This window comes from Pholcus phalangioides, unplaced genomic scaffold (genome assembly GCF_987345545.1).
Source record: "Pholcus phalangioides strain wild (caught in Gottingen) unplaced genomic scaffold, Ppha-v1.0 ptg000016l_1, whole genome shotgun sequence".
In the NCBI taxonomy this organism is placed as follows: Eukaryota; Metazoa; Arthropoda; class Arachnida; order Araneae; family Pholcidae; genus Pholcus; species Pholcus phalangioides.
This window is the reverse complement of record NW_028301609.1, coordinates 11,265,123-11,287,044: the sequence shown is the minus strand read 5'-3', so window position 1 is coordinate 11,287,044 and position 21,922 is coordinate 11,265,123. Positions and strand designations below refer to the sequence as shown.

The following is a 21,922-nucleotide window of genomic DNA, read 5'->3' as shown; positions in this document are numbered from 1 at the left end:
ATCCTGAGGAGATTTGTAGGTGCACCCTGGTATGTAAGAGGAGTTAATATAATAAATGATTTGAACATTCCGCATATATTTGCATACATTAAACAATTAAATACAGAACAATTCGACAGAATGCTAAATTCTGATTTTGTACACCTCAAAGAAATAGTGAATTACGACATAGGAATCCTAAGGAAATATAGGAGACCTAGACAGATAATGCACTTGGACTGGGAGCTACTTTAAGGCAACACAAGTTATTTCTCAGGAAGGGGAAATATTGTAAATATTGTACATAAGTGAGCATGTACTTTTCATCTCTGTAATTTGTAAAATTAAGGAGCCAGCAATTGCACACAATTGTATTTTGTGTCCTGATAGAACTTTATCTGCATTTATCCATAGTTAGTCGCATTTATTTTGTTTTTCTTAACCGCATTTAATCACGTTATTGATGGAAGTGACACTTTTTTCTAAAAAGTGAGAGTTAGACTTTCTACTTGGACATTTTTAGGACATCATAGAATTTTTGATTGTATGGGAAAATTTTTTCTGAAGGCACTGCACTGAATACTTGAACAGAACTTTCATGTATGCTTTTTGAATTTTGATGACAAAAATTGAAGGGGGGGGGGGGTTTCCTCACGACACCCATGTGATGTTTTTCCCCTTTTTCATCCGACAGACCAGACACGACCCAGGCTCTGTCCCTCCCGGGATATAAGCAAAAAATTTGAGTCACCATCCCTGCCGGGATCCGAACCCCAGAACGGATGTTATGATCGAATGTACCTTCTCCCTTGTGATGTGTTGTGGTGGCACTGTGTATGTTGTGGCGGCATTGAGTGTGTTAGAGTACACAGACAGACCATGACCGATTGGACTTTTTCAAATCAAGCACTAACACAAACATGCACAACATAATTCTTTACACAAACAATATATACTCTTCCCTTTCTTCATAGGCCTTCATGGCCAGCTTGTATGCTGACAGGTGGCCCATAGGGCTGGGAATCAGCCAAAATTTAATTCTGGTCTAGTCTGGTCCGGTTTTCATCCATTTTTTAAAGTTTCTACGGACTTTTTGCAAACCCTGTATATACGTTTCATTTTCACGAAAATGCATAGAAGTATTGTAAAAAGTTATTGTAATTGTTTCTTGTTTTTTTAAGTTGCAAGTCATTTGCAGCTTTTTCTCTGATACAGGGTTGACTTAATTAATTTATTTAGTTATTTAATTTTTTGTCGGTCCCCTAAATGAGCTCGTGACTACATTTTCACTGGAAACAGTGATAATCCAATATGTGGTATATATGACCGAAATTTCAGAATGATTCCGTCCAGTATTTTTCTAGAAATTCGAGAAAAAATGTCCAAACTCCAAAAAGAACACAGACATTTGGCATTTATAGCGTATTTCATTATGGACACTTTTTTACTAACTGTCTGTGACCTTATACCACATAACGTGACATGCTTAGTTTATGAGTTCGTAAAGGAAGTTTAGGAGAACAAATGTCGCGACAGAAACAGAGCGTAAGTTGGGATATGGCTTCCGCGCTGGAAGGCTGTGTTTTGGGAGGTATGCAGTAAAACAGTGGTTCTCAACCAATGCTCCGTAGAGCCCTTGGGGCTCATTGTGCATTCTCAAGGGGCTTTGCGGCCGCTCGAGGAAAATAAAAAAAACCAGTAAAATTAAAAAAAAATATTATAAATATTTTTGAATAGTAAAAAATAAATCAATAACTTTGATGAATAATTTTTAATTATTCATCAAAGTTACGACATAGACCATAGAGTTTACCATAAAGGGCCCGCCAGTCAAAAATGTTGAGAATCGCTGCATTAAAATAATCGCGTTTCTTTATGTTCGTCTCGTTATCTTGTGAAATAATTGGAGATCCCACCAACATATAGTGACTACTGCTCCGCCGTATATGCACCTCGCATACATTCCTCTACGGAATTTCTAACGAACTGGTACATTCAGGAATGTGCGTGTACGTGTTGTGAACCGAGCGTAAAGTGTGTTTCTGTGTAATGCTGGTTGTGTGTGTAGTGCTGCCATCTGCCGTCGATTTTTCTAAATATGCGTGAAGTGCAATGATTGAATAATTGTATTGTTGTAGGCCTGTTACTTTATGTGGCGAGACTTTTCAACGCCCTTTGACGACTGCAAAGAACACACATATGCGCCTCACTTGGTTTCGTAATGCTCTAGTGCTTGTTAGTGTAATGCTTGTAGTGCTGCCATCTGACATCAATCAATATTTAGTGACTAGAAGTTTTCCGCCACTTGTTTGACAGATTATCATATTTACCAATACGAGCTTGGGGTCATACATAATCACTGTTGAGTCGCCCTTTGGTGTGTACGACAGTTGTCGTCGCACCAGAACCGTGGTTTTTGTCCCAGCACTTAACGTCTGTATAAGGGGTCAAAATATAAGACATATCAAATACGCAAATTTTTTTCCATATTAACTGTGTGTAAGTAAGTGTCTGAGCGAACTTCAACTGATTTACTTCTGGCATTTTCATCAATTGTCAAATATTTTCTCTAATAATTTCGGAATTTCAATCAATTCTGGAGCTATTTCTCTCATTTATTAAAAATTTTCTGCAATTTTTCTCCGAAAGTAATTCCAAATAATATTCAATTCCAGAATTTTTTCCTCTCATTAATCATGAACTTTCATGAATTCTGCGATTTTTTCTCACATTAATTCTAAATTCCACTCAATTCCAGAATTCTTTCCTCTCATTAGTTTTGAAATTTTTTTTCTCTCATTAATTCCGAATTTCTATCGTGCTAAGATGTTCGATATCCCGTTTATTCTGAATTTTCATCAAATCTGGAACTATTTCTCTCATTAATTCTTAACTTTAATCTGTGGTGGGTAGAAATTTTTCAGCATTATTGTTTGTTTCGTGTGTGTGTGATAATTCATGAATCATTCCATATACAATTCCCCTCTCCTCACAAAATATATAAAATCGGGGCTAAAGAGCCCTGAAATTATTTTCGCACCGGGTCTCCGCATCTGATGGCTTCCCTGACGTCGGGTTTCCTATTGATGCAGCGCCATCCGTGAACAAAATTTTGAACTTAAGTTATCACCCATCCAAAACAAAAAATCTCGACTTCTCAATAAGTATTTTAGAGCAAACTGCACCTGTTTTATGCGAAAAAATAGGTCAATTTTTTTATTAATTCTGAAATGACAGTCCGGGGCTTTTCTCCCATCCTGTATATAATTCGAATATGGATAATGCATCGAGTGGTAATTAATTGTTTTATATCAAAATGATCATTATTTTCCCCCGGATTCGACTTTGGCGAGTATTGGCGATAAAAAAAATAATAAATCACTTTTTTATTTTAAAAAAAAAAAAAAGCTGCTAACAGATGTCGTGACGCTCGAGGAAAACGACTTTTGAAGACTATTTACAAAATGAAAATCAAACGGGAACAGAATGAAATTCTTCACACACGGAATCCGTTCCTTCATTCGCAGTTTAGACGCGGCCAAAGTTGGTTCATCCGCGCTCTAGGAGCTCCTCATTATGTGATTTGAAAATTTTTTAACATAATCGGGAAAATTTTACAAATATTCCAAATTTATATCATTATTTTTATAAATTTTAATTTTTTCTTTGTTTCGAAATTTTATACCCAACAAAATTAAATTATTTGAGTGTTGAAAGCTAATAACTAAAATTAACAAATAACTAAATTTACATTTAGTTACGATTGACATTTTCATCTGTGAATGAAATTCGTGATTTATGCAAATTACCTGTGGATTTTGAAGAATCTGTAGTGAAATTTTCTTATATATAGGTAAGTTTTCAAATTATTTATATGATTATGTTATATCCTTTGTTTATAAATAAGTTACGTGATATATATATTATATGATGTATAATTTTAATTGAATATCCTTTTAATTATATGTTTTAGTTTCTACTATTAATAAAATAAAATAAAAATAATAAAATTAACAAATGAATATATAATATATAAATAAGCAAAGAATATAATTTAATTGAATATAATTTTTATAGGAATATTATGTTTTATATTCTTTTATAAATTAGAATATATTGAAAGAATATAATTAATAAAAGGTATAAATAATAAATAAATTTAATTTGTATTTATAAAAATATATATAATTTTAGTGCAAATAGTATGTTTTACATTCTTCTATTAATAAAAGAAAATATTTTAATTAAATATGATCTTAATATGAATACGATGCTTTACGAGCTTTATTAATGCTCGTATATCCTATAATTAATAAAATAGTAAAAATAATATAATTAATAACGTGAAAAAATAGTGTATAAAAGATTATAAAAGGGTACAAATTAATTAAATATAATTTTGATATGAATATGTTTTAAATTATTTCATTAATGAATTATATTCTTCTATTAATAAAAGAATATAATTAATAAAAGAGGGTTATATAAAATAAAATATTTGATAATTAATAAATAAATATAGTAGGTTATAATTTGATCAAATATAATTTTGATATCACTAATATGTTTTATATTCTTTTATTAACGAAAGATAATTATTTAAAGTTAAAAAAATTTAGAAATTATTTAAATTTTAATAACAAAGTTAATGAAAGAATATGAAACATAATATTCATATTAAAATTATTTTTCAACATTATCATCTCCGTACATTTATATATATTTTTATATAATTACTGTCTAAATCATATTGTTTATATTCTGATGTTATTTTTGATATTATCATACTCTTTCTCTCGATTATGCTATCATAATAAGCATATTCAGAAATAAATATACAGTGTTTTCAGAGGGTGTCCAAAAACGTAAACATTCAGTGTACTAAATTGAAATAAATTGTAAAATGATCAGAAAAAATATTTAACTGTTATGTTGGGATATAACAAAATTAGTAATAGAGGGAAATTTAAAAATTAGTAATAGAGGGAAATTTAAAAATTAGTAATAGAGGGAAATTTAAAAATTAGTAAGAGAGGGAAATTTAAAAATTAGTAAGAAAGGGAAATTTAAAAATTAGTAATAGAGGGAAATTTAAAAATTAAATTTTTTTATTTTCCTAAAGATAACAAATGTTGTTGAAATTTGAACTTTTTTTTCCAATTTTACCGAAAAAATTCATCCCGTAGTATCTGGATAAAAATTTGTCCTGATTTCAGTGAATTGAATTCCTGATTTTTTGCTCGTTTTCGGAGTCTAAAATTTTTTAACACTTACTATTTAACAAGTAAAAAATGTAAAAAATCAAGAATGTTCTTCATCGACATCTCAGTGCGTTTTAATCCAAATATTACAGAGTTAATTCCTTACAGCTTAATATATAGAGCAACAAGTTCTACTGATTGCTATTTGTTTGATTATTATCTCTATGAAAATTTTACTTTTCCGTATATTCCCGCATAAAAATCGAATTTTCCTCGTTTTGCTGATTGTTTTCCATATTTCATATTAATTTTCACAAATTCAACCATAAGATTTTTATTCTTTTCGGACACTTCGTGAAACGCTCCGTATGAATTATATTATTTAGAAACTAACACTATTTCCCCTCTTAAATGTTATTAGGGGGTCATTCAACTATCCCGTCAGCATCGATGGGGGTGTTCCGATTTGCTGACTTTTGATGGCAAGAGCGGGGAGGGTTTGGATAATGCTTACGTCATCAACCACCCTTTATGAAATATTTTTAATGGCGTCTTACTCGGTGATCCAAATACTAGAAAAAACCTTTCGCTAGTTTATGGGTACCTGAACTAATATAAGTCCCTTACAGATCCACTTTAGTGATCTCTAAATGTTTGGAGGATCCTTCAAGTGCTGTGGCAATGTGTCCGGGCCGCTTAAGTGCTCTGGAACTGTGCCACGCATCACTCAAATGACCCGTAATTATGCCGCGGATCACTTAAGTAATTAGGGAATGTGCCGTGGGGGTATCTTTAGTGAGGTAGAACTTACACTGGGGGCCGCTTAAGTGCTCTAAAACTATGCCGCATGTCACGTGAGGGATCTCTTAATGTGCCACGGATCGCTTAAGTGTTCTGGAACTGGATCGGGGTTACTTAAGTGATCTGTGAATGTGCCGCGGGGCCTACCTCAGTGATCTGAAAATGCGCCACTGGCCGCTTAAATGTTCAGGAATTGTGCAGCGGGTCATTTAAGGGATCTGAAAATGTGTCGCTTGGTTCATTTTCCCAAAATTAGGTTTCAGGGAGCCGGACACATCAGATAACCTTCAGGGCCACATTTGGTCCGCGGGGGCCAAGGGTTTACGATATATATATCTTAAAGGGTGGGTGACAATGAATTTCTTAAAAATAAATTTTGAGTTCTTAGCCTTCAAATAGCATTGAAATTAACAGAAATTGATTATAAGACTACGATTATACACATATAAAGGTATTTTCTTTCGAAATTTTAATTTTTCTAAAAAAATTGTTTTTACATTAAAAAAATAAATTTTCGTTTAGGGGGGGGGGGCGCACAAGTCCCCCTATGCCCTCCTCCCGCGTACGTTTCTGATCCCCAATAATATGTGTTAGGAGGTAGTGGGCAGTGCTGACGAAGTTTTGCTGACAGGAGGAGGAGGTCAGAGTTTAAAATTAGCTCACGTAATACTTGAACGGCCCCTTATCATATGATAATAAATATTTATTTACAAAATATCATGTAAATAATATAATTCCTCCTGATATTATTTTTGAGATTATCCAGCGCAATTATATATATGCTATTATAGAGCTATTCAAAACGTTCCAGTGTGTTTCAAGGACTGTCCAACGCAAAAATTAAATGGATGAAATTGGAAGAAAATTTTTGAAACAATCAGAAAAATTTAGCTATGTGATGGTGGGAACTAAATAAAATAATAATTAACGGAGTGATTTAAAAGTGGCGATTTTTATACCATCCTGAACAAAAGAAGGCGTCAGTAAAATTTGCACAATTTTCGATTTTTTAACCCGTAATGTTTGGATAAAAATTCATCGAGATATTTGCATTCATTCGAATTCTTGATTTTTTTTGCAATTTTTGAATTTTTAAAAATTTTTTATAACACTCATTTTACAAGAAAAAACTTCGAAAATCAAAAATTTCAATCACTGATATTACAATGGATTTTACTCCAAATGCCACAGAAGAAATTTCTCGGAGTAGACTATAGAGTAGAAAATGTCTTTTTTTTTTCTTTTTTTTTCGATTATGGGATGATATAAGACACAGGCATAGCATCTTTAACCCGCTGCTCGCGAGCACCACGGTGCTCCCTGAAGTACCCAGAATGCTGCTCGATGCTTGCGTCCGATTCCGTGCCCGCGAGCACTTGAGCAACGTTCCAATTGAAACGCCTTGTAAAAATTGCATTCAAGGATTGACATCATCCTGATTTCATGCATTCGTATGCTAAACTTGCCGTAAGGGTGCTCTTCTTTTGATGACGGGGGTACACGCAGTGCTCGTGACTGGAAAAAGGTTGAAGGCCCCTGATATAAAAAGCATATATTTTTCCTACAGAATTTTTCTCTTTTTCGCTGATTATTTTTGAAATTTCACTTGAATTTCAGAATGTGAACCGTAAAATTTTATTCCTGTTAAACACTTCAAGAAACATTCCGTATAAATTATAATTATATATTTCCCATAGTTAATACGTTTATATAAATATTTATAAATAGATATATATAATACGTTTATATAAATATTTATAAATAGATATATATAATACGTTTTATTATAGATATATATAATACGTTTTATTATATATATCTTATAATACGTATATAATTCTTTCTGATATTATTTTGGTAACTATCATAAATACAGTAAAACCTCTCTTTTGCGGACACCCACGGGACAAAAAATTTCGTCCGTAAAAGAGAGGTGAACGTTAATTAGGGGTTTGAAGTGCATACTTTTATTATACAAGGGGAAATTATATTATTTGGCCGTAAAAAGACTGGTAACCGCATCTGAGGGGTGTCCGTTAAGAGGGGTTATACTGTATACCAATTAATATAAATATTTTTACCATCATACTGTATACGGAAATACCAATAAACATACAACACTGTTTATCTATAAATACTATTATGTGTAATTTAAAAATATGTTTTGAGTAAAAAGTCATAAAATTTTTTGATTTGCTTTATAAAATGTTACACATATACAGTGACATCAGCACATAAAATTTATAATAATTACTTTATACATTTATTTGTGAAGTTATAAAAATTTAAGAAAATTCAAATTTCTCTATGCATATTCTAATTCAAAATTCATTTTGAATAATTATTTGAATTTCCTAGGTGGTTCAAATATAATATTCATGATTGGATAATGTCATTTATAATCTTTTTACGTGCAATAATAACACATTGATATAAATTTATTTTCATATAATTTTCTATTATATGGAAAAATTCAAAATAATTCATAAAAAAAAACATTGATATCTATTTATTGATTTTTTATATAAAATTTAAATTAGTTTTTATTTAAATTTATAAATCATTTGCAAATATTTACATATAAAACACTTATTGCTTAAATTTTTAATGTACAGGGTAATCATGAAAATAAAATCACACAATCAAATAAGACAATCTATAAATGTTTATAATTGGAAATTTATTCGCTTGTTTTTGGCAGAGAAGTCAGTTACATTAATTTTTTTTTAAATTTCAATTATTTATTTTTTCATTATTTTTCAATTAACTTTTTTTTTCGCATTAACCTCCTAATATTTTTCAATTAATTATTTTCATTATTTTCAAATAAAACAACTATTTAAAAAAAAAATTAATTTTTTTACAATATTTTATAATTTTTTTATCAAAGAAAAGTTGTTTACATTTCTTTATGCTAATTATTCTTTTTGATTTTAAATTGAGTTGTTAAACTTTTGTTAATTTAAAAAAATTCATCAAAAAATTTATATATATATTTGTTAATCAATTTTTTATATATTATTTATTTAGCTTTATCAATCCTTACTCTATAATATGAATACATATTTTTTTTCGAAAATAATATTTTTTTTTACATTAAAACGCTAACTACACTGAAAAAACTCCAGAAATAATATAATAATTACTTAAAAATAATAATTACTTAAAATAAATAATTATCTTTCGAATAAAGTTTTTTGCGTTTTCAAAATATTTTATCGATATAATCCAATGAAAAAGAAGAAATATTTAAAGCAAATACTTAGTTCTGTATGCTCAGGTAATAACTCATTTTTGAATTTTGCTCTGAATCGTATATGATAATTATAAATTCAAGTAGTAATTTCAAAGAAAATGACTGAGATAATCTGTAAATAATTAGAATATGGAAATAATTCATCTCGGAAAAGCTTAAAACGATTTTTCTTTAAGAAATCCGTAATGTTCAATAATATAACCAACGTTACATTTGCGTAGGTGTGACTAATCTTTCGAATATAATTAATTGGGATATGATTAATTATTAATTATAAGAATTATAATTGGAGGTACCTATCTCTATCGGCTTCTACTAATTAATATTTGGTCAGAATAGAAAATGAAATGTGGGATTTATTTTCGGTTTAATTTAATATTTAGCAAGAGGAATGATTCTATATTGTTAGTTGCTGGAATATCGTAACCTTTATTGTCAATAAATATCGCGAAATTCGATCATGTCTTGAATATTTTTGTGAAGAAAATGATATTTTACAATGAAGCTCGCCATATTGCTCGTAATTTTCTGGACTTGAACGTCCCGACTTTTTAATGGAAATGTCCCTTTTTTCAACGAAGGTTACTTAAGATTAATTTCGTAACTTACAAGTTATAACAAGGTGGACAAGTCCTGGACACATTTTAAAAATTCAATAACAAATCAGCCGATTGGCATAAAAAGGTACGGCTTGTACTAAAATACTGTATTTAGACTCGACCAGATGTGCAGTCTCCGACCCGCGGCCGCCCGCCACATCCTTCCCACGATAAGTGTTCCGGTAGAAAGATATCAATACACATACCACGATAAACGCCGTGGGTTTACCGTATTTCTTTCACAAAAATACGGGAAACCGGTATTTATTCGAGATATCACCAATTATCACAAATAATTGTCAAGTGTGCAAGTAAAGTTGCTAGTTACAGCCAAAAAATAATCCAACAACAAGTAAAGTTTCCAATTTCAGCCAAAGAAATTTCAAAATTAAGCAATGTTGTCAATTACAGCCAAAACTAATTACAGCGAGAAAAGAAGAAAATCGTGAAGAAAAAAATATAGATTTTTTTTTTGCGTCACCATAATCAAAATGTCTCACTTCCTACTCTAAAAAATTTACTCCATCAAAGGCGAATAAAGTTGCTAGTTCCAGTCGACACATTTGGTGCCCAAGTGGCGTAGTGGTAAGGTGCTCATCTTCCACCATGAAGGTTACCATCAAGGTCCACGAGTTCAATTCCAGGCATAGAGCATCAGAAATACGTTCTGTACCTATCGGTCCTGGAGTGACCACCGATAGATGACTCCTTCATTTCTCAGCCAACTCCACTGGTTGGAAATTACCGGATGGCGATATATGACCGGAGTTGGTGTGCGGTAAAGTAGCCAAAACATTTGTTCAAAGCAAGTGAAGTTTAAACTTCAACGTTTTATAAAAGGACTTTTATCAAACTTTTATAGTGTAATCCCGGCTTTAGATAAAGTCAAGTAGAGTTGCAAATTACTGCCAAAAAGAAATTTCAAGTAACGCACAAATAATCTAATTATTTTTTTTTTTCTTCAAAACTTCAAATACAAATAACAACAGGAAAAACGCCCAACAAAGTGGCTGGAAAGAGATGCCCAAAAACATTACGGATGTCCAATATAAAAGCAATTACCAAGTGAGCCTCGTTGAAAATAAGAGAACGGGATAAGAACGGGACATTTTATGAATTGAAATGGCGAAAACTACTGTCATGTCCCGTAAAATCACTGGTAATATGGTCACCCAATGTATGCAAATTTCTAGTCGGCGACCGGCAGAAAAAACGCATATCTTCGTAGAACGTCGGCTTCGGATGGTCGCTGCGGCTGGATTGCTTCAGCAGCGATGACCGATGTTGGATGGAGAGAGGAGGCCTCGGCAGAGCCATCATGAGAGGTGGTGGCCTGGTGGCCCAGGAGCATCGTCTTCTATGATCTGGCAGGGTAGAGGTTGACGTTCCTTAGTATGGAAAAAACATTGCATGTCCATCCGTCCCCCCCCCCCCCCATGTTCTGAAAAGAGACGCGTCTATCTACCCCGAGTACCTTAAGAAAAAAAGCTTCGTTTTCGACAACTTTTTCCCGAACTTCGCAGTTTCGACCCAAAATCCAGTTTTGATTTGTCACGGAAGTATCACGTGACAGCAGCGTCAGGCTTTCACTGTTTTTTTCGGCGAAAACCCTTGAAAAAGATAACTCATAAGGGAGGGGAAGGAAGGAGAACAAAATGACTAAAATGCGTGTCTAAACATGATTTTGCAAAAAATCTGGAATTTTTGTGCTCCCGCACGTGTTATTTTGCGGAAGAGCCAAACTCAAGGGGCCAAAGAGCCGCTTGTGGCACGCGAGCCGCGGGTTGCCGACCACTGGCCTAGACCCTAAATTTTTTTTTATGTTTTATTCATTTCTTGGAAAATGTAAAACAAAAATTCGAATTTCAGTCACAGCCGTCGCATAAAATACCACACAAACAGTTTATAATCAGTGATTATGACAATTTGCGTTTCATAAAACTATTAAATTTCAATATAATACAAATACAACGCCACAGCAGGCAAAATGCCCAACGAGGTGGCTAAGAAAAAGATGCCCATAACAAATATGGATGTCATATATTTCCAAAAATACAGCAACCCAATTAAAAACTAAAATTATAAACAATATATACACATGGTAAAATACTATACAATGCCCATAATGTATTTATTATGGGCACCTCTTTTTAGCTCGGGCTACATCTAAACGGGTGAGAGGGGTGCTCTCACGTTCAGATATGGTAGTTTTATGTAACGTAAATATCGTCATGAAGAACAATTATACACTATTTGTGCTGAATTTTATGTGTAGGGTTACCAGATTCGAAAACACTGAGAAAGGAGGACGCTTGCGTGCACCCTTTGTGAAGTCAGGTGTCATATCGAGTTTTTTGTTTTACAGTGACACCTGTGAGTGAAATTCGAACTATGTGTTGTTTTTTTACATGTAATACATTTTTAATACACTGCGTATTAAACACTGCAGCAGTCCCTATTTATAGGGTTGCCATATTCTCGGAAACTGCAAAATGAGGACGTACGCTTGTGCCGCCTTCGTAACGACTTATTTATCTCTGTTCACAAAATATGGCGCTACTACACTTGTAAAAACTGTGATAGTTTTCCGATTTAAAAAAACGAAGCACAGATAATATTTTTTTGCCCTAACACCTAAGGTTACCGGATTCCGTAACTTAGAAACGAGGGACATGCACGCACTCATGGCAAAGACACTTACATATTTTCACAGCAGATGGCGCTTCTATAGCAAAAAGAACCACAATACTGTATGTGGTTTTCCAAATAAGAGACACATTTAATATAGTATCAGTATCATTTTTTAGAGGGGAGAGGCACTTTTTAATGTATAGTAAGTACAACCAGAGTTCTCTCAAAGAGTGTAAATACAGGGCGTCCCATAAATTCGTAAATAGTTTAAGAATTCATAAAAATTGAAGAAAGAGGTGCATTTGAATGCGGTTTGTGAAATGGTTATTCTCACAGGCAAGAGAATTTTTATCTTTGGTACAGAGAAAAAATTCATTTCAAGTTTTTGTCGATGGAGGACGTTACATGAAAGCACATTACTGGAAATGTGCAAATTAGAGTTGTATAAAAAGCAGGGGATGTACGATTAATAACTTATTTCTGAACTTTCTTGTTACTAGCGCTAAAGAAAAAGGTTTTCATCGTGATGTTGTCATTGATGGATAAAGCACAACTGGATAAAGCCAGTATAATTGATGGATAAAGCCACACGAATCACCGGCTGGGGCTTTACGAACCTTTCGGGCACAGAGGGGCCATTCGAGTATTACGTAAGCAGATTTTCAGCCATTTTTGACCCCCCCCCCCCCCCCTGTCAGCAAAATTTCGTCAGCAGCTTAGAATATTTCATATCTTCAAAGAGGGGAGGTTGATGACGTAAGCAACCTTCAACCCCCCCCCCCCTCCTTGTCATCAAAAGTCAGCAAATCCGAAACCCCTCGCCCCCCCCCCGATGCTGACGTAATACTTGAATGACCCCAGAAGAGATTAAAGAATGGCTCATATCTAAAATTACGTCATCTGCTTATGTGCAGCGCCTTCTATGGACAAAAACTTTAACTAAATGTTTTTCTATGAATATAGTTTCCGCAAACTTCATTCGGATTGTACCAATTCCTTGAATTTTTATGAATTTTTAAACAATTTACACATTTATGGCACACCCTGTATATGTGGCGCATAAATGCGGCTATTGAAGTCAAGTCTAGAAGAAAGCGTGTAATGTCACGTGACCTGGGCGTAGCCAAGGTTCTTCTCGTTGTGGATGATGAACTGTAATTTTTTTCCCTTTTCATTTATGATCATGTCGTATTCATTATTATAACCAAATGAATTTGTTTCAGATTTTTCTGAGGATGGTCATTCCTGATCCGAAAAGGCGTGCAATACACGATTCAGAAAACACTTCGTGAAGGATACGCACGCGAAAAACTAAAAATGTATGAGAATTACACAGGTTCTCTCAACGACACGTACGATGTCCAAGACGCCAACGACACCTGCGGCTCGTCCCAGGGCTGCCAGCAGCCACAGTACCTCGATCTCCCGTACTTCGGCTACGAGCTGGAGATGTACCGTAACTTCTACGGGTCTGTCCACGGGTACGTCAGCCTGGCTGTCTGCGTGTTCGGTCTGACGTCCAATGTGTTGAACATCATCGTCTTGACCAGGAAGAGCATGCAGTCGCCGACGAACGCCATCTTGACGGGACTAGCCGTCGCCGACATGATGGTGATGCTGTCCTACTTGCCGTTCACTTTCCACAACTACATCCGCAAGGACCTGGACGAATACGAGAGGTTCAGCTACGGCTGGGCAGTCTTCACGCTGTTCCACGCTCACTTCACCGTCGTCAACCACACCATATCCACTTGGTTGACCGTCACGGTAGCCGTGTGGAGGTTCATCGCCGTCAGCTTCCCGACGTCCACGACAACGTGGTGCTCGATGCCGCGCGCCAAATGCGCTATCGCGTCCACCTACGTGTTTTGCGCCCTGATCTGCGTACCGGAGTACCTGTCGTTCGCCGTGAACGAATTCACGGGCGACGATGAGCAGCGGCTCATGTACAGGGTGGCTTTCAGCGAGATCGCCCAGAGGAACGACAACCTGTTGGGCAAAGTGAACTTCTGGTTCTTCAGTGTCGTGAACAAACTGGTCCCCTGCGTCGCCCTGACGGGTCTGAGCATCGGCCTGATCCGGGTTCTCTACACTACGAACCTGAGACGTCAGAGGCTGAAGAACAGGACCACTAAGAAGAAGAACGGCAGCGTCCAGCACGACCGCACCACGCGCATGCTATTGGCTGTCCTCCTGCTGTTCTTGATCACCGAGATCCCTTCGGGGCTGCTTGCCCTGCTCAGTGGAATTCTAGGGACCGATTTCTTCAACAACGTCTATTCGAATTTCGGCGAGACCATGGACGCTCTAGCCCTGATAAACAGCGCCATCAATTTCATAATATACTGCTCGATGAGCAAACAGTTCAGGGACACGTTCACGCTCTTGTTCGTGCCGAAGATCCTGCTCAGAACTGGTGGCACCGCCCCCATCACTCCGAAAGAAACCACCATCAACACCGGTTATGTCTAATTCCTATAAATTCCTGTAATGCTACCTAAAACACTCATACTCAAGCCGTGACCCGCGGGCCAAATATGGCCCTTAGATTCATATATCGTGGCCCATGACCCTTAAACCTAATTGTATGGAAATGAACTGAGCAGCACGCACATAACCAGATCATCCAAGTGACCCGCGGCACACTTACAGTACACTTAAGTGACCCACAACACTTTTCAACGTTACTTTCACTTTAGTGACGCTTTTCACTTCAGTGACCCGCGACGCATTCTTGCTTCACTTAAGTGACATGCGACACATTCTTGCTCCACTTCAGTGACCCTCGGCGCATTTCCAGACCACTTTAGTTACTCACGGCACATTTTCAGATCACTAAAGTGACCCACGGCACATTTCCAGAGTACTCAAGTGGCCCACGGCACTTTTAGAGATCACTTATGTAACCCTCGATACGTTATCAAACCAATGAAGTGGCCTGCACTCTTCAAAACGGTTGAGCACCAGTGACCTATAACAAGGTTGCTCAACTTTTTGGAAAGTGCGAGCTATTTTATTAGTATGAAAACGTGTTGCGGACCACTTAAATTATCTGGAGCAGAGCCGTCGCACGTCCCTTAAATGATCTGGAAATGCACTGCGGACCGCTTTTTTTAGTGCTCTGTAATTGTGGCATGGGTCACTCAAGCAGGAGCGCAACCAAGGAAAGACAGTAGGGTGGGGTGTGCCCGAGTGGCATGGTGGTAAGATGCTCGTCTACCATCGTGAAGGTTGTTGTCAGGGTCCCGGGTTCGAACCCAAGGGAGGATATAGATAAGATATTTTCCCTAACGAATTCGAGGGACCGATTTCTTCAACAACGTCTATTCGAATTTCGGCGAGACCATGGACGCTCTAGCCCTGATAAACAGCGCCATCAATTTCATAATATACTGCTCGATGAGCAAACAGTTCAGGGACACGTTCACGCTCTTGTTCGTGCCGAAGATCCTGCTCAGAACTGGTGGCACCGCCCCCATCACTCCGAGGCGACCACCGATAGACAGCGCCTTCACTTCCAACCCATCTCACTAATGGCAGTAAATTGCAATATAGCGATATGGCCAGAGTTGGTGTTTGGTGAAGTAGTAGTAGTAGCGTGTGGTGCTCCGGGCGACGGACTAGCGAGATCGATGAGTTCACTCCTTTTCCATTAAAAATTACGAGGAGGGAGCCTCGAAATGGTTTCCGGCCTCGGGTGACAGGAAACATTTTCGTTTGAATTGCGGCCTCCCACTCAAGTGGTCTGTAAATACAGTCCAATCCCGTTATAACGAACTCCAAGAGACCGGAGAAATCACTTCGTTATAACGAAATTTCGTTACAAAGGAGAATTCCAGGTTTAGCATTATTGCTATGTGAACTTATCTGGGAGATTAGAAAATTGCTCACTAAAACGAGATTTTTCTACAACGGTATTCGTTAAAACGGGATTCGACTGTATGTCGCGGGTTTCTTAAGTTACCTGCGAAGTGCCATAAGCCACTTAAGCGATGTCAAACTCCCCCGCGGGACACACAAATGAGCTGAAACTGCACCGCATGCCACCATCTTATATCTGTAAAGGATCCCGGACACTTTTTCTTTTTTTTCTCTTTCAAACCGAGCACAACTCAGGTCTATCACCATCTCTATGGGCGATTTACTACCTAGTGAGTTGTGCCGGAAGTGTAACTATGTGTGTGTACCTAAAAGTCTGAGTGTTGTATGTATGTAGTGTTGCGTTTGATTTTTCAGTGCCTCCATCTATATTTCAGAAGTGAAGTGAGTGATGTGTTATGGTTGAATTACATTTGTATTGTTTGTAGGTCTGTTGTCTCCGCGGACACTGGTGTGCGCAAAGTGAGCCGAGTGATTTAGAAATATTCCACGGGTCACTCAAGTGATTTGTAAACGTGCTGCGGACCACTTAAGTGATGTGGAATTGCTCCGTGGACGTACTCAAGTCATCTGTTAAGCGTGCCGCTTGGTTCATTTTTAAAATGAGGTTTGAGGTCACATCAGATGACTCCGCGGATCACAAGTTGAGCATGTATGACCTAAAGTATGGGGGGGGGGGGGGTTCTTACATCCTTTCTTGAGTCACGAACACCGTCTACATCATCCTCGTGGAAGAAGAGCACCCGGGTGCTCTTCGGTAGAACTCTGAAATATCCTAAAATTGAAATGATAGTCCTTGAATACAACATAAATGGAGTGTTCGGTCAGGAGAGTGTCAGTCAGAAACTAAAATCCAAACAACAAACTCCGAGCACTCTTTGGTGCTTCGGGGGAGCACCGTGGTTCTCCTACAAACGATTGAAAATTCCTGATCTAAAAAGGATCCGAATGAAGCGCTTGGAATTACCGTTCATCCCTGAGCTCAATGCTTTTTATTCGTTTCCTTCACTGAGAATTTGTACGCAAGTGTCAAAATATCGCTAATATACATTGATGTGACATGGAAGAAACTCAAAATTTATTATTTATGTGTTCAAATATTGATACAAATTGACTATAAACTCATTTTCATGAAAAAAGTCTCTCGCTGGCTATTCATTTTGGTTTATTAAGACTCGCAATTTGCACATGGCAAGACCCGCCATTTCATGCAAATTGAGAGAGATACTCATACAAGTTGAGATCATTTCGTACTGTTACAACTTATCGTAAATACAGGGTGGTCATAAAATAACTTTGCTTATATACGAGGCCCACTAGCGGCAATAAAAATCAATCAACTAAACGGAAATGAAATTATACAAATACAAATACAAATACAACGCCACAACAGGCAAAATGCCCAACGAGGTGGCTGATAAAAAGATGCCCATAAAATAGATATAGATGTTTTACAGCAGGATTTCTCAACCTGCGGTCCCGGGATGCTCTCACGGGGCAACGAATGAAAATCAGTTGGAAGGGGGGAGCCACGACAAGTGGCGAAGCGAGCCCACAGTGAACTGTGAAGAAATAAAGCTTCCAGGTGAAATATGGTGGGCAAAAATGTGACTACTTTCAGAATCTAGCAGGCGTCCATGATACCAGGGCAACCTTAACCCATGTGATGTTCATAACCCGGGAGCTTCATGTCCATAAGGCCTACATGATCAGATCTGGTGCTATGATTTTTCGAGTGCAGGGGTATGCAAATATACAAGCGGTGTATATGTGGTCCCAGAACAATACTCTGCCTGGGAACCTTTGATTTTGTGTGTGTGTGTGTGTGTGTGTGTGAGAGAGAGAGAGAGAGAGAGAGAGACCCTACATGAAGAAAGCTCACTGAGCTCTAGCTCAAGATAGGCAAGGATTCCAGAGCGAGGACGCATGGGGTAGGGAGGATTGATTTATTGCATAGGTTCGATGGATCGTTCCCTATTTTGCAGAGGCCTGATAATATAATTCGCCTGAAAAGTGGATCCGTGCTTGGCCTAGGGTTCCAGAGATCGACCGTATTTATAAAATTTTGTTCATTATAAACTTAGTTCTGACTGAATTCAATTCAATAAGTAGAAAAAGTCTCAGATGAGGATAGGAGGGCCCTGTTTAAGACTGATGGGCCACGAGAAGAAAATATGGTCCAAAGGAGCCCACGAGCAGAAAAACGTTGAGAAACACTGTTTCAGAGTAATCGCTCAAGAATGAGATGAGAAACGAACAGCCATCTCTCGCGTTACAGCAACGGTTACAACAACGAAATTTGGAAAAACTCAAATGCAATGCTTTTATGCGTCCCAAAATGATCAGCGTAGTAAAAGAACATGAATGGCGTTGAAACGGTACCTGTAGCACCATAAACGCCATCGCAAGACGCAGACAAAGAAAATGAAGTTATCGCACCAACTACATATTTGGTGCGCTAACTACTCGGTCGAGATCTCTGTCAGATCAGCATAAAGTCCCCGACCGAGGGATTAGCGCGCGCACCAGTTCTTTGCTGACATCTCTTTTGTCTGCGAATTTCACCTGCGTTTATGGTGTGATGATTTGGGTGCATGAAACGCTACAATTGTCTCGCATTATATTTTTGTGCATTTTTAAAGCCCCCCACCCCTTTTTGATTTCTGGATTATGTGTGTTCCCCAGATTTGTCGCGATATTTCTTCGTTTTTCTTTCCGGTGTCATCACTGTGTTTTAGTAAATATGTCGCTGGTTCATCATCGTGTGTGTGTGCAGGTCTTTCCACCATGGCTCGTACCCCTTGGGGTTAGTCAGCTTACATCCCCCATGGGGATAGAGCGGGGGGGGGGGGGTGGCTGGTCTTGTTTTTTTTCTGGTTTGGCATCTATGGTGCTACAGGTACCATTTCAACACTACCCATGGTTTTTAACACGCTGAATCATTTTGAAATGCATAAGAGTGAGTGTCGCTACTTCAATGTTTCGAAATTTTGTTGGTGTAACCGTAACCGCAAGAGATTGGTTTTTGTTTCTCATCACATTTCGGAGCGCATACTCGGAAACACCTATATCTCGAATTTCATGATTTATCGATTGATTTTTGCTGTCGCTAGGGGATCGTATATGCCAAAGTTATTTTATGACCACCCTGTACGTGACAATATTTAAGCTAAGGGAAGGATTTGAATCATGGTGTCTAACGCAGGCACAAAATCACATCCGTAACCCCTCCACGTACAGGCTTTCGGCAACAAATTGGGAGGATCATCCTAATATTTGAAGTATCGGCTATTCGTGCTTAGCCACATCCTTCATCATCCCCTGTGTTTTCTTCCTCGCTCAAATAAACAGGCTGTCCCAAACTGTTTGCACAGCGGATTGACTCAGTGTCTCCTAGAGATAGAAGGCCTCCGCACGCTGCTTGTGTCGTCAGCAAGTGGTCCATTTCCCCTCAGATTATTCAGAGGGAAGAATTCCCTGCTCGTGCCAATATCATCGTTGTGCGGAAAACAAATGATCGGGCTTAGAATTGGCGATTGCTATGCCCCATACCCAATCACCATGCAGTATTTGTGAGCCAACCAGGAAGATTCTACGCCAAAATAAGAAGAAACGAAATAAAAATGCTGTGGTTGAAAATGTGGCAAACTTGCAAGGTAGTCTTAAAAGGCGTTAAATATGCACTTGGCAACCCGTGCGGGGGCCTTCTATCTCTAGGAGGTGCTGATTGACTTCAAAAACATACTTCGAATCACAAAAAGTCTTCAAATGACTTGCAGATACTCCGAATTTCAGAATTTTTTTAATGGGTCGTATACATAAAAACAAAAAGAGAAATTAACTTCTTATATTGTCCCCATTTACTAAAACTTCCCATTATTGAAATGTAGATCCCACTCTGAAAAGTCATTTGCAAAAACAAAAATTAATATTTTTAAAATGCAGTATTAATCGAGATATTAAATATGTAAAACCATGTTTTGGCAACTCATCGCCGTGTTGGCAAGTTCACATTGGATCAAAAGTGTCCATATTTAGGGACTGCACACAAATAGAATGAAAACTAAACAATTTTATATTATTCACGAGAAATAACAATTACATTTTTTGACAACTGTTTTGACAATTACAGGATTTGAATTTAATTTACGTTTGACAATTTGTGAACTGCAACCTGCAATCATTGGCAATAAACAAACGCTGAAAACTTCACAATCTTAAGAATCTTCGTTAATTTTGTTTTTAAAAATATGCAATCTTTTAAAAATGACTTCTCAGACCCACATTCGCATTCCACTAATTGGAAGTTTCAGAAAACAAGGGTCTACACAGTAGAAGTTAATTTTTCTAGTTTTCTATGTTTTCAACTTCTTGGGAAAATGTTGAAGACATTTTGAGTAACCGAACGCCATCTGAAAACGTTTTTTGTAATTAATAGCATATTTCTCTAAATTCAATAGTCGCAGAAATGTAAACAATTTGGGAGGGAGGAGCAGCCTGTATATAGTAAAAAGATCAATATGTGGAGAAGGCAAAAATTACGCATAGAAAGACCGGGGAGGCTGAAAACAATTTCCATTCATAGAGTCACAATAAAGCGGTGATGAGAAAAGACGTAAAGAAAATACAGAGCTGGAATGTATTTCTGCCATTTGCGTTGGGACGAGATATATCCTCCATGATCGTAAAGGGGGATCGTCCTGTGGATCCAGGTACGAACCCCGTTGACGGCACAGTGGTGGTCAGCTGGAGTTGGGTTTTCTGCGGTTTTCCCAGCTTCGAGGTACGAATGTGAGCCGGTCTCCCATTTGAAAAAGTCTCGATGCAGAGAGCAGGTAGGCCTACAACACGATACTGACAAACATGAAAATTCAAGCATTTCCATCTTTACTTCAGAAAGTGGAAGCCAGATGGCAGCATGAGCACGGAACAAGTGCGTTAGGGCCAAGCATACACTCAGAAACTCGCATTCTGGCATGTACCAGAGGTACCTCAAATGTCCAAATGCCACATTTTTCCCCGTAGAAATCTGAGCAAATGACAAAGACACATAATTTTTGGGCTCTCTGATTAGAGCTTTTCCCGGGGGTCCCTTCGGAGGAGGATTTCTGGTTTGTTGCCTGTAAGGGGTATACGCATTTCTCCGCCCTTCACTAATTCTAGCCTAGTTTTTTTGGCTACTCATTCCTCCAAATAAGCTGTCCTGGATTATAGCCTGCTTGCCCCCCCCCCCCCGAAACCGTATGTATGCCTCAGTGCCTAAGTCACTTTTTTGATCGTTTACATGTTTTCACACCCTCCAAGTCGCTATTTTCGTGTCTCGCTCACCAAGTCATTTTTTTTTTTTTGGTCACTCTCACAGACAGTAAAAGTCCGTAATAACGAGTGCGGCTTATAACGAGAATTTCGATATAACGAGTGATTCGTGCGGGTGATTGTCAGGTAGCTAATGTTACAAAAAACATTCGCTTATAACGAGAAGTCCGCTATAATGACAATTTATCCCGTGATTTTGAGCTGTCGTTATAACGGACTTCTACAGCACTTCTTGTGCTATGGCGTCAATAGCCATCGCT

General features: G+C 37.3%; 1 protein-coding gene across 1 annotated transcript; it reads left to right on the top strand.

Annotated features, from left to right (window-relative positions):
• The first annotated feature begins 3,703 nt into the window (after window positions 1-3,703).
• Window positions 3,704-17,024, top strand: LOC149075044 (G protein-coupled receptor dmsr-1-like). The gene is made up of 2 exons (XM_089246057.1): window positions 3,704-3,832; window positions 13,691-17,024. The coding sequence occupies exon 2, from the start codon at window positions 13,785-13,787 to the stop codon at window positions 14,937-14,939; it is 1,155 nt and encodes a 384-aa protein (XP_089102183.1). The 5' UTR covers window positions 3,704-3,832; window positions 13,691-13,784; the 3' UTR covers window positions 14,940-17,024.
• Window positions 17,025-21,922: the final 4,898 nt, after the last annotated feature.